The sequence below is a fragment of the Tursiops truncatus genome, chromosome 5 (genome assembly GCF_011762595.2).
Source record: "Tursiops truncatus isolate mTurTru1 chromosome 5, mTurTru1.mat.Y, whole genome shotgun sequence".
Taxonomy (NCBI): domain Eukaryota; kingdom Metazoa; phylum Chordata; class Mammalia; order Artiodactyla; family Delphinidae; genus Tursiops; species Tursiops truncatus.
Genome location: NC_047038.1, coordinates 70,115,810 through 70,128,433, shown reverse-complemented (window position 1 = coordinate 70,128,433; position 12,624 = coordinate 70,115,810). Strand labels below are relative to the sequence as shown.

Below are 12,624 nucleotides of genomic sequence, written 5' to 3'. Positions count from 1 at the left end.
ATTTGGGCATTTCACGATGGAAAAGCATCTCACCCTGCCAAAGAATTAACTAAACAGAGTTTCGAAATGGATTGCTTCATCCCCAGAGGCTGGAGATTTTCTTGACCAGGGAACTGTGATTATACAACTGAAAACTTAAATGAAATTTGGTTCCCATGCCCGATTCATTTCTCATAAAACCACTGAGATAATTTTTCCAGTTAAAGCAGGGTTTTTATATTCTTACTAACATACATTAGCTATAGCATAACCATGTATTTATTTGGGGGTTCTCTTTTCCTCTTGCTTTCTAAAAGAACACCTCATAACTCTCCTTGGGTTTATCTGTAGAAATTCAGCTTCCTCTTTTCAATTAAGTTTATCATCTCTAGCAGCTGATGCTGTTGTAAACATGGGCCCTCATCACAACCTTAGGGAGAAAGCCAGATCGTCAAACAGACGCAATCATCCCTATTATTACCTCAACTCATATCACATCCATAGATGAGGTCCCAACTCGCCTTCATGACTGTTTGGCCAACTTTGGGTTTCACTCAGTCTTGAAAATGAACACATAGAATTCTTATATGCTCAGGCTGAACACATACACAAAAATAACGAGGCTTTAATGACATAAAATGAGATGAATCTCAACTCTAGTTGGTTGGATATGGTTAGAATTGTGTGCTGGGCTCTTGAGGGATGCTCCTTGTATGATGAGCAAAGTAATCCATGAGCAGAGATAAGGCAGAAGCAGTAACGACTGTAGACAAGGGCTGTACTTTCAGAGCTGTTGTAAGTGTTTGAAGGCTCAGTGATGTTGTTGTTATTCTGTGGTTTTGCTGTTTTGAAGGTTTTCTTTAAAGTAGAAATCTGGCGTTGAAGGAGCATGATACCAAAATGGGTATATGTGCATTTCCTGAAGCATTCATTTCCTGTGTTGGAATGCAGAGCTCAGAGAGCAGAGGCATAACATGCTAGCTGAGGAACTAGCACTGTGCAGCTACCTTGTCACCATTAGATACTGCTCTCTGGAAGGCTAAGAAATATATACTATTTGATTAAAGATTTGGCAGTTCAGGTAACTGCCCAGGCACCCTTTTCACAGCACATAAATCTTGCCTTCCTCATGGAAAGGGCAATATTTTTCTCAAGCAAAAATTTCTTACCACCCTCTTCTTCAAAGCGCACCTCCCCCCCCCCCCCCCCCACCAGCGCCTTTCTCTCAATCTCTCTAAAGGAGGAACGAGGGCAATGTGATGCCATGGCTTCATGACACAGCGTCAAGTGATTCCAGGCTGAGGAATTAAGTTCAGGGCTGCTCATTTGAAAGAGCTTAAAGATGGTCACTGCCCCCCAAACTCCTTATACTTAACAAGAAAAGAAAAATGTTCCCAGTGGCTACCAGGTTGGATTCTAATGTTAATTTAAATCTGCCTGGAAGTCTGAGAAAGAAGCATTTTTCAGAATATCCAGCTTAAAGGTGAGGTGAAGATGGCAGATTGGGTTTGCACAACCTGGGGCAGCGCTTGCCAGTCTCCCCCTCTTCCTCCGTGGAGCTGGGACCCCCTCCTACAGTGGACCTGGGGCAGCTTGAGGGTGGAGGGGAGTCTTCCTTCCTCTTCTAGGTTCCTTTTTGTTCTCCCTTCTTCCTGGAAATCTGTAACTTATCAATGGCTTTGTTTTGTCTTCTGAGATCCTGGAAATTGTGTTGTTTTTTGGCAGCATGAGATTGTTACAGTTGACCAGGAAGCCATGCACACAGAGAGCTGGGTCCTCTTTTCAGTTTTACTTAAAAAATAATCAGTCAAATCCAGGGCGGCTAGAACTGCTAAAGATCTGCCTATCTAATTTCTCTCGTTGTGTGTATTTGTTTGTAAACATGGCAATTAACAGAGCTCTGAAAGAGCCAGTAACCTGGACCACAGTAGACTGGAAAAAAAAATAGAGTTTTTTTTTGAAGTAAACATGGTGCAGTAATAAAATTGATATGCAAGACCTAAAACCAATTGGATGACTGAATCTCTTACCTCAAAAAGCACAGCAGTACCGCTGCTGGGGACCTGTGGGATTAAAAACTAAGAGAAGAGGAAAGTAGTCGTTTAAGGAACCATGGGGACTGAACTTAGTGTACATAGTAAAGCCAGTAAACGACGTTAAAAAGAGAAAAGGTGATGGGGAAGAACATTCGGGACCACTTGTCTATGGAATTCACATCAGTCAAGTCGGGGATTTTGACTTTGAGCTGCGAGGCGCGCCTCCGGAGGCGCCCCTTGCTGTGGGCGCCGTGCCGGTCCAGCGCGCGCCCATACGCCTCGCGGCTGCTCAGCGGCTTGCGGTACTGGATGCTGGCGCTGTCGTACGAGTACATGGTGGCCTTGGGGTCGCTCCCGCCCGTGAGCACTTCCGAGCCGCTAGTCTCGTTCCTGATCTCCAGGGTGCTGAGGAGAATGTTGCCGTGGGTGTCCACCTGACGGAGAAAAGACGGGCTCAGGCACAGCTGCCCGGACGTTCGCTCGTTTTGGTTAACCTGTAACTGTTGATACTGCGTGGCACTCAATACACACCGTCTTGCTAGACATCTGGCTCTGTGCGCCTCCTGGACATCTATCTACCTGCCTATCTATCATCTATCTATCTACCAGCTATGTATCGAATCCATCATCTATCAATCCGTCTAATCTACTGTTTATCTATGATCTAATCTATCATCTAATTTACCATCCATCTACCATTTATCTAATCTAATCCATCCATCCATCTATTTATCCATCCACCATTTATCTCCACTCACAAAACAGTATGTGTGTGTGTAGTATATTATTAAATATATAATTTTATATATTATATATAAAATATGTAATTTTTGTTTTTAAAAACTACCATTTATCGAAGCCATATAAATACATATATACATATATTTTGTAACAAAAATGCCACAGGTATTTGAAAAAATAGCATATATATGTTTATATACATGGCATTTTTTCTTGTTACAAAGTGATATATGGAAACATTCAAAACTATAAACAATCAGGAAACAAAAAGTAAAAATTAATAATTTCACCTTCAGTGTCGATTATTTTTAATACCTTGCTAAACTTCCAGTCTTTTTTTATTCATATATACTTAAAAACACAGACTCACCTAGTATATTTTGCTTTGCAATCTGCTTTTGTCAGTTAATAGTATAGCCTGGTCATCTTTCCACATTAATAAATATTCCTCTGCGACAGCGTGTGTTCATAGATTATATGGATAAACCATAATTGAATCAATCTATTTTTAGATGTTAAGGCTTGCTTTACTGTTATACTGTTAAATAAACAGGCCTGCAAAGAAAACCTTTTAGCTAAGTCTTTGTGCATATCCGTAGTTATTTCCTCCGGCTAAACTGCCAGAAGTGTGATGGATGCATGGGTTGAAAGGACATGCCTGGCTATACTTTGACTTTTGTGTCTCCACTGTTGTTCACTGTTGCTTCCTACCATTCCAGTGATACCTAGCCCAGGTTTCCTGGTTTTTCTCTATGCTATGCCCAGATAAACACTTTTGGAACTATAGGAATCGTGAGCACCTTTGGCCTATGATGTGGCTTTAACTTCAAGCTGATCTCCTTTGCATCTGGTTTACCTGGAGGGGACATGGCTCATTCATACAAATGAATTTGAAGTACTTCCAAGGACCATACAGGCAGCTGTGTTTAAATTTAGAGTTATTAGCACAGTGCCCGACTTACAGTCCGTGCTTTTAAATGCTCTCTAATGACACTGATCTCAGTAAACCCTTGTTGAAAGCCGTAGGTTTGGGTAGGCAAGCAAAGAACCTGGTGACAAAGAAAGAGCTAGAGAAAAGCTTGGGAAGAGGCAAAGACAAATGAAAGAAAAGATAACTAAGATTTGTTGCGTGTCCATCATCTGCCTAGCATTATGGTAGATGCTTCACATGTATTACTTGTTTAACACTTACAACAACAAACCACCTCCAGTTTATGCCCCAGTAAGTGCCAGACCTGAGATTACAACCCATGTCTTGTCTGATTCAATGCCCATGTGCTTTTTACTAAGAATGAACCACTTCACAGTCCTCGGCCATCATCACATCCTGCAGTGAATTTAGTGATGCAGTTGATAGCTTTAAGCTTCAAGTTGGTTGGAGAAAGAAATGGTGACTGAATCTGGCCTCTGTCTCTCCATTCTCACCTATCATCATTTCCCTTTGTGAAGCATTTTGCTGTAGTCTAACTAGGCTACCCACTGTGCCCTCACTTGGGACATCTATTGGCTTCTTTATTCAAGGAGTTATTATTAATTTTTGTTACTGTTGTTAGTAACTACTATTTATCGAATCCTACTGTGTAATTTATCAGTTATTTTTCAGACACTATGAAATCTATAATATTATCCTAGTTCAGCAGATGGGGAAGCCGAGGCTCAGACAGGTTAAGTAAATTGCCTAAGATTTAACAAATAATAAGTACCCAATTTGGAATTCAAACATAGGATACTCTTTGTCTCACATATCATTTATTTCCTCTTTGCACGTTAATCAATATGTTTTCTTCAAGGCTCAATTTAACATTTTACTTCCTCTGTGTACCTGTGTACCTTCCCTGATCATAGTGACCTCAAGAATTTTCTCTCTCTCCAAACCTTTATTGACGCTTACTATGAGCCAGCTACAGTGCTAGTTGTCAAGGATGTGTGTATGTGTGTGTGTGTGTGTATATATATATATATATATATATATATATATGTATAATATAGTGTAAATCTATGGTTAAAAAAGTCATGCATATGGAAGTTTATGTTACTGAAGAGGACAGTAGGGTTGAAGTGACAAGGAGCGAAGTCCTGGATTCATTAGAGACGGGACAAGTAAGTTAGAAGATTAGGTGATGCATGTGATTTGCTAGGTACTGTGGAACAGTCAAGAGAATCCTTGAACATGGATTTTGTCCTTGAGATAATAGTCTCCTTAGAGATACAAGAATATGACATAATATTGAAAGTGACAAGACTTTTAACCAAATGCTAAATGATACAGTATAGACCATGATTGGGGTGCATAAAAGTGAGAAATCATTGGGATTCATGGAAGGCTTCATGAGGAGGTGGGGCTTGTACTGAATCTTAAAGGATGGGTAGAGGATAGAACACAGGATTGGGAGTTGAAATCTGCATTCTCATCCTGGTTTTGTTATTAACTCAGTTTCATCGTCCATACATGAAAGGCTTTCACTAGGTAATCTCAAGGGCTTGTTTCTAATTTTTGACAGATTTTGCTTATGGAGAATATTCCAGGCAGAAGAAAATACTTGTAAAACGGAATCACCTGATCTGTACTGTATGCCTCATTAAGTTACATTATTATGAAATCCCTCTTAAGTAAACAAGTCGCTAGAATTTAGAATTAGCCAATGAAGCATAGAGATGCTCCTCATTAAGGAGAAGTCATGACAAACAAGGTACATTTTATTAAGATATTTTGGTTAACCTTGGTGCAGGCGCAGAGGTACTTATAAATTGCATGAAGTTTATTAGTTTGTGCAAATCCCTCTAAATATTCTGTCATCGACCAGAAATCATAGCTTTAAATGGTTTGACATGTAAAATAATGAATCCCTTTCTGCAGCTACCCATGAAAGCTGATTTCATTACTGTATAGTTAAATTAACACTACCGCGTTCTTTATTTGGAAAAATAAGGAATGTCTTACAACTGTTATTGCCCATCTCCATTCTCTCTCCTACACAGTCTAGGACCTTTCCTAAAAGCTGGTGTTACAGGGTGTGTGTGTGTGTGTGTGATTTTGTGTGTGTGATGGTGTGCACAAGCATTTCTTCAGAGGTATGAAATTTCGTCCTCCACCCTCCAAGATTTTGCTGCCTGGTGAGGTGGGTGTGTAGTAACCACATCACTGCTGACACCAGCAAGTTTCTGGTTGGCTTCTCCTTAACCCCTGCCCTTAGGAGAAGAGTAGCTTTCCCTTTGCCTCAGCCATATAAGGACACCCAGGGGATCCTGATATCCACAATCAGCACAGCTTTCCCAAAATAATATCCACGGGGAAAGCGGCCGGTGTGTCTTCGCGTCTTCAGAAGCAGCAAGGAGCCATGCTGGGCATTGCTTCAGCACCTGCAGTGGTGACGCTGCCTCATTGAACAAGGAAATATTGACATCTGAGTTGGGCATGATCCAGACATCGAAGATTTTCAAATCTTGAAACAGAAGGAAGTGAGGCAAATGAAAATGTTGACACACTGGAATTCTAGGGCAGACACAGCCTAACAGATTTCCTAAAGCGTTGCTGATTTTGGAATAACTGTTCAGTGAGATAATCATTCCCCACCCCTCATACTGCCGTAGAGGAAGAGACCTGCCACTCCAGTTCCCCGGGAGACAAGCTCCGGGAGGAACACTTCAAGCTCTTTCACTGCTCGCCACTGACCTATCTTATGGGCACATTTGGAAGGAGGCGGGCATACGTGGCTCTGAGCCTCCTGGACTCTTCTCTCCCTCTGATCTGCCACCAGAGAAGGTGCAATCCATTTAGGGCCGTGCATGTTGAATCCACTGCTTTGGTGGGTAAAGCCTGCGTTTGTTCAGGGTTCTGGTGATTGGGGAGGTAAGTCTGTCTAATATTGGGGGGTAATGACTTAATTATATGACCACGTAATCCTCAAACCAACACCACGGATTCTCTTTAAGTTTAGAGCATCACTCAACCTAAATTTAGAGAAAAATGAGTATAATTATTATTAAGGCTTCAGGAGGGCCAATAAATAATGCTTTCTCTTCCCCTTCAGATAGATGATCAACATGCAAGATGTCTAATAAAGGGGAGCAGAGAACGTGGCTTTAGATCTGCAGCCCCAAGGGCTTGCTAATCTTTCATCCTCACCCCACTTCCTATTAGACAGGTATATTCATGGGTTACAAGAGGTAATTTTAGGTGTAGAATGGATAAGTGTTAAAACGTTAACAGTTCATTCATTCCCTCACTCATTTATTTAGTAAGTGTTTATTGAGTGCCTACTCTGTGTCAAGCACTGTCCCCGACACTGATGAAGGAATCAGCCTCTCCACGAGCAATAGGACATCATGTCCCATGTTTTAGAATTTCAGGGATCTCAGTTAATAAAGCTCCTTAATCTTGTACACTCTCCTGTACAAACCCTGTGACTGCTCCCATCTCCTACTGGTTCTAAATGTTTTACTGGACAAATACTGTAACCTCTTCCAAACTCAGGTTGTTAGTTCTCTTTCTAACAGACTTTTTGAAATGCTTTCACTTGTGACCATGGGATCTGCCTTCTCACTGCCTGCTGAGTCTTTCTCTCATCTTCCTCCTGAAGGTCCCTCCTGAAGACACTCCTGACCACAGGCAAATCTTGGATGGGCTCACATATGAGGGCGCACCTGGGATTTCACTGCATAAAGACCTGAGATGGGGAGAGACAGCTTCTGGCTGGTGAACCCTCTCTTTCTTTCCTGCAGTACAGTGGTTCTCAATTACAATATCTTGCTTTCAAATTCTGAGAATGCAACAGTCTTGGGAAGATAACAGTGAACAAAAGAGATACAGTTCTTGAGCTGGCGCTTATACATTCTTACAGAGGAAACGGGCAATACCCTCTTTCCCCATAAAGTTTGTTTTTAAAAATTGAGTAGCATTATGAAGAAAATGAAACAGTGGTATATATTGCTTTTCACATATTTAGAAAAAATCTAACCAGCACACTAACTTGGTTACTTTGTATGTTTTTCTTAATATTACACTCATCCTATGTCATTATAATGAGTGAAAAATTTAAAGTAATTCATATTTCCTTTTTTTTTTTTTTTAAATCCTGGACCTTACTACAGGACAGCCTATACATGGATGTTTAAAGGCATCTCATTCTTCAAATGGCCAGAGCAGAACTTTTGATCCTCTCTCTTCTTATCCAACTGGTTCCTCCCCAAAATGTCCCACTAGAGTGTCGCTCCAGGAGGGCAGGGACTTTGTCTTATCCATTACTTCCCAAGACCTGAGAAAAGTGCTTGGCACTTATAGGAGCAGTCAGTAAATATCTACTGAATGAATGAATGATAGGACAGGGGGTAAAAAGGCATGGTGGTTAATTTTATGTGTCAACTTGGCTAGTCTATGGTGCTCAGTTATTTGGTCAAGCGCTAGTCTAGATGTCGCTCTGAAGGTATTTTGTAGATGTGATTGACATATTCAATCAGCTCCTGTAAGTAGAGGAGATTCAGCCTGATGATCTGCATGGCCTCATCGTAACCCTTAAAAGTCTTAAGAGCAAAAACTGAAGTTTCTCAGAAAAGAAATTCTGTCTCAGGCCTGAAACAGAAATCCCGCCTGAGTTTTCAGCACACTCTACAGATTTTGGACTTGCTTTCTTTACAGCTGCACGAGACAGTTCCTTAAAATAAATATCTTCTTGCGTGTATGTTGGTTCTGTTTCTGTTGGTTCCATTGGAGAACGCTGACTGATACAAAGGGGATGGCAAAAATCAGGAGGGTGACTAAAGCCCAGGAAACACTGACATGCTGGCTGTATTTCTTCCCTCTATAGAAACCCCAGGTGAATGTATACGTTTGTTTTCTAGTTTGGGTTTCACTTCTCTCCCACCCGTCCTGTCTCATTCACCCTCCCCTTCTCTCTGCCTCCAAAATACCCAAAGAATGCCTTAGGCTGTGAAAAATGCTGTCACTCACTGAACTGAACTCTTCTGGATATTTTCAATCAGGAAATATACCAAAACTCATTTCAGTGTAATTGGAATAAAATATAATCTAGTTGTCAGTGGCAGTTTTAAAACCCTGTTAAGAAATACCTCTAGGCTCAATCTACTTTGCAAACAGAAAGTGATTTCCTTACTGTTAACCAATTCAGTTAGATCCCCCTTTACTGAGTGCTTCTGAAGTACAGAGCAGGAAGCCAAGTGAAGTGATGCTGGCCATGGAACGGGCTGTCCCTCCAGAAGCCTACAGTTGAATGAATGAAGCTGTCCAGTGTGCTCAGCTGCCTTCACCTGCAGAGCACAGAGAGCCACACAGCCACAACCTCCATCTGCGCATCCCGCTCCTGTAACGAACCGCATTTGTGATGTCGCTGTCAGTCATTAGCTCTCAATGACTCACGCACATACGGCCAGCTTATCTTTGATAAAGGAGGCAAGAATATACAATGGAGAAAAGACAGCCTCTTCAATAACTGGTGCTGGGAAAACTGGACAGCTACGTGTAAAAGAATGAAATTAGAACACTCCCTAACGCCATACACAAAAATAAACTCAAAATGGGTTAAAGACCTAAATGTAAGGCCAGACACTATAGAACTCTTAGAGGAAAACATAGGCAGAACACTCTATGACATAAATCACAGCAAGATCTTTTTTGACCCACCTCCTAGAGAAATGGAAATAAAAACAAAAATAAACAAATGGGACCTAATGAAACTTCAAAGCTTTTGCACAGCAAAGGAAACCATAAACAAGATGAAAAGGCAACCCTCAGAATGGGAGAAAATATTTTCAAGTGAAGCAACTGACAAAGGATTAATCTCCAAGATATACAAGCAGCTCATGCAGCTCAATATCAAAAAAAAAAAAAAACCCAATCGAAAAATGGGCAGAGGACCTAAATAGACATTTCTCCAAAGAAGATACACAGTTTGCCAACAAACACATGAAAGGAAGCTCAACATCCCTAATCATTAGAGAAATGCAAATCAAAACTACACTGAGGTATCACCTCACACCAGTTAGAAAGGGCATCATCAGAAAATCTACAAACAACAAATGCTGGAGCAGGTGTGGAGAAAAGGGAACACCCTTGCACTGTTGGTGGGCATGTAAATTGATACTGCCACTATGGAGACCAGTATGGAGGTTCCTTAAAAAACTAAAAGTAGAACTACCATACAACCCAGCATTCCCACTACTGGGCATATACCCTGAGAAAACCATAATTCAAAAAGAGTCACGTACCACAATGTTCATTGCAGCTCTGTTTACAATAGCCAAGACATGGAAGCAACCTAAGTGTCCATTGACAGATGAATGGATAAAGAAGATGTGGCACATATATACAATGGACTATTACTCAGCCATAAAAAGAAATGAAACTGAGTTATTTGTAGTGAGGTGGAGGCTAGTGACTGTCATACAGAGTGAAATAAGTCAGAAAGAGAAAAACAAATACCGTATGCTAACACGTGTATATAGAATCTAAAAAAATAAATTGTTCTGAAGAACCTAGGGGCAGGACAGGAATAAAGATGCAGACGTAGAGAATGGACTTGAGGATACGGGGAGGGGGAAGGGTAAGCTGGGACGAAGTGAGAGAGTAGCATTGACATATATAAACTACCAAATGTAAAATAGGTAGCTAGTGGGAAGCAGCCGCATAGCACAGGGAGATCAGCTCGGTGCTTTGTGACCACCTAGAGGGGTGGGATAGGGAGGGTGGGAGGGAGGGAGATGCAAGAGGGAAGAGATATGGGGACATATGTATATGTATAACTGATTCACTTTGTTATACAGCAGAAACTAACACACCATTGTAAAACAATTATATTCCAATAAAGATGTTAAAAAAAAAAAGAGATGACAAGATATGCTCTTTGATGACATTGTTTGAACATCTGGGTATAGCCTCATGTGAAATTACAATCTTTGCTGGACCTTTTAGTTGTGTGGGCCAAAGAACTCCCCCACCCCTCTTTTTTTTTAAGCTAGTTAGATTTTATTAAGTCAGTAAGTTAGATTTCTCTCTCATTCACAAAAGAATCCTATCTTTTTGAGTATAGAAGCAATTGGAGACTAGATGCCAGAAAGAAGATGAGAGAGAGATTTTGAGATTCCTGGAAAGGAAAATTAGACTCTTAGGTTGCTGAAGGCCCTGAAGATTAGCTAAATTAAGCCACAACTAGAGAACAAAACATGGACCAAGCCAGATTTGGGCAGGGGTTTGAGGGCTGAAGAAGTTCATCAACTGTTAACACAGGCGGTCATTAGAAATCAGAGGCCCTGCCTGGATTTCTCCAGAATCCAAGATACTAAGTCAGAATGGTTAAAGTTTCATTAAAGGCTGATGGCAAGACAGTGATGTGGGGCGGAGCCCAGGCTCAAAGGCTAATATGCATTATCAAGCTGGTCCAAGCTAGACCTGAGAGAGCTGTTTACATTTATGAAGACTGTTTTCACACGCATTTTGTATCCTGGAATTAATCACAATACAGAGTTTATTTACATTTAGAAAGTTGTCTGAAGGTATAGAGGATTCACCATAGAGAATAGGAATGGGAGGAAAAGAAGCCAGATTACAGTGTCAACATCTGGTTCTGAAGGGAAAAATTCTTTCTTGACTTTTGGGGTTCCAACTGCCCATTGGGCATGACTCTTCAGCAGGTTTCACCAGTGTCCCCCATGACTTAGAATGATGTTGAGTCAGTCTCTGGTCAGAGACCACCCATGCAACCATTCTATCTTAGGTGGATCTATTTGCAAATGGGCAGGCATTGTGGCCAGCAGATACAACTATTTGTTCCAGCTTAGTACAAAAATGGCCCCAAAGTAGCTTACTTACAGCTTGGTTGTACTGAGTAATCTATCTTTCAAAACTCTAAATACCATCTCTAGCTTCAAATGATACCTGAGGGTTTTATGAATCTATTGTCTTTATCATGTTGGAGGTTGAAACTCTCCTAATGTCTGGATTGAGCACCTGTACTCATATAAAAAGATACTTCAGTGCAGTGGTGGAAATATAAATCAAGACAAAGCAAGCACTTCTGAAGCTTCAGTATAGATACCCTTGACAATACTGCCCAGCCAAGGCTATCAGAGTAATGTGTGATAAATGATCAATGCCACTCTATGCACTAGGGTACCAAGGCCGATATTAGGGATCCCTCAAATAAAAATTGTCTGGGACCAACCAGAACATATATGTCATTTGAATTCAACTGTTTATAAACATCTAAAAGGAAAGGGGAGGATCATCTAACCATTATAGTAAAGAAAAAATATAATATTTTCTATTTCTTAAATTTAACCAGAGGGTAACATTTTTAAATACCACTTAGGTTACATCATTAACTTCACTGCTGGAGATGATGCGCTGAACAGATGAAGTGATACACTTGCTTTGTTATTGACTCATTGTCTGCCTGAGCCCCTGGTTTTAGAATAGGATAAGGAAGTCAGGAACTGGAAAACCTAAGCAGCTACAGGCATGATTATAATTTCCTCGAGATAGTACTGGTCTATTATTATTCCGTCTAAATATGAAGAAGTTTATAAAAACTTACAGTATGTTTTGGAGACTGTATTTATCTGATGCTATATCACTGTGATTCAGAAAGAATAACAGAGGTTGATAGAAAGTATGCTTGAAAACATGTCAAAAATCAAAGTGATAGAAAGAGTAAGTAAGTTCGGAGCAGAAGCTAAAATGGACTATAGATAGTCTCCTTTTCTTACTTATTATGAATACATGAGAATTTTATAAAACATTGTGATGTAACACTCAATACCTTGTGTGGTATCTACGAACTCACCTTGAATGAAAAAGGCCTCTCTAGCAGTCATTCATTCAAAAAGTTCCTGTTTGGTATTTTCTCAGTTCTAGCCA

The 12,624-nt window shown here is 40.6% G+C and overlaps 1 protein-coding gene across 5 annotated transcripts in view; it reads left to right on the top strand.

Moving 5' to 3' along the window:
• Window positions 1-10,440, top strand: part of COMMD8 (COMM domain containing 8) — a 37,175-nt gene extending 26,735 nt beyond the window's left edge. For 2 of the 5 annotated variants that reach the window (XM_073805218.1, XM_073805219.1), the window contains one exon: window positions 7,337-7,742. In XM_073805218.1, coding sequence (XP_073661319.1) covers window positions 7,337-7,456 — 120 coding nt within the window. In that variant the 3' untranslated portion in view covers window positions 7,457-7,742. Of the gene's footprint in view, window positions 1-7,336 lie in introns of all 5 variants that reach the window. The other 3 variants (XM_073805217.1, XM_073805212.1, XM_073805216.1) reach the window with 3 other exon arrangements.
• The last annotated feature ends 2,184 nt before the right edge of the window (window positions 10,441-12,624 follow it).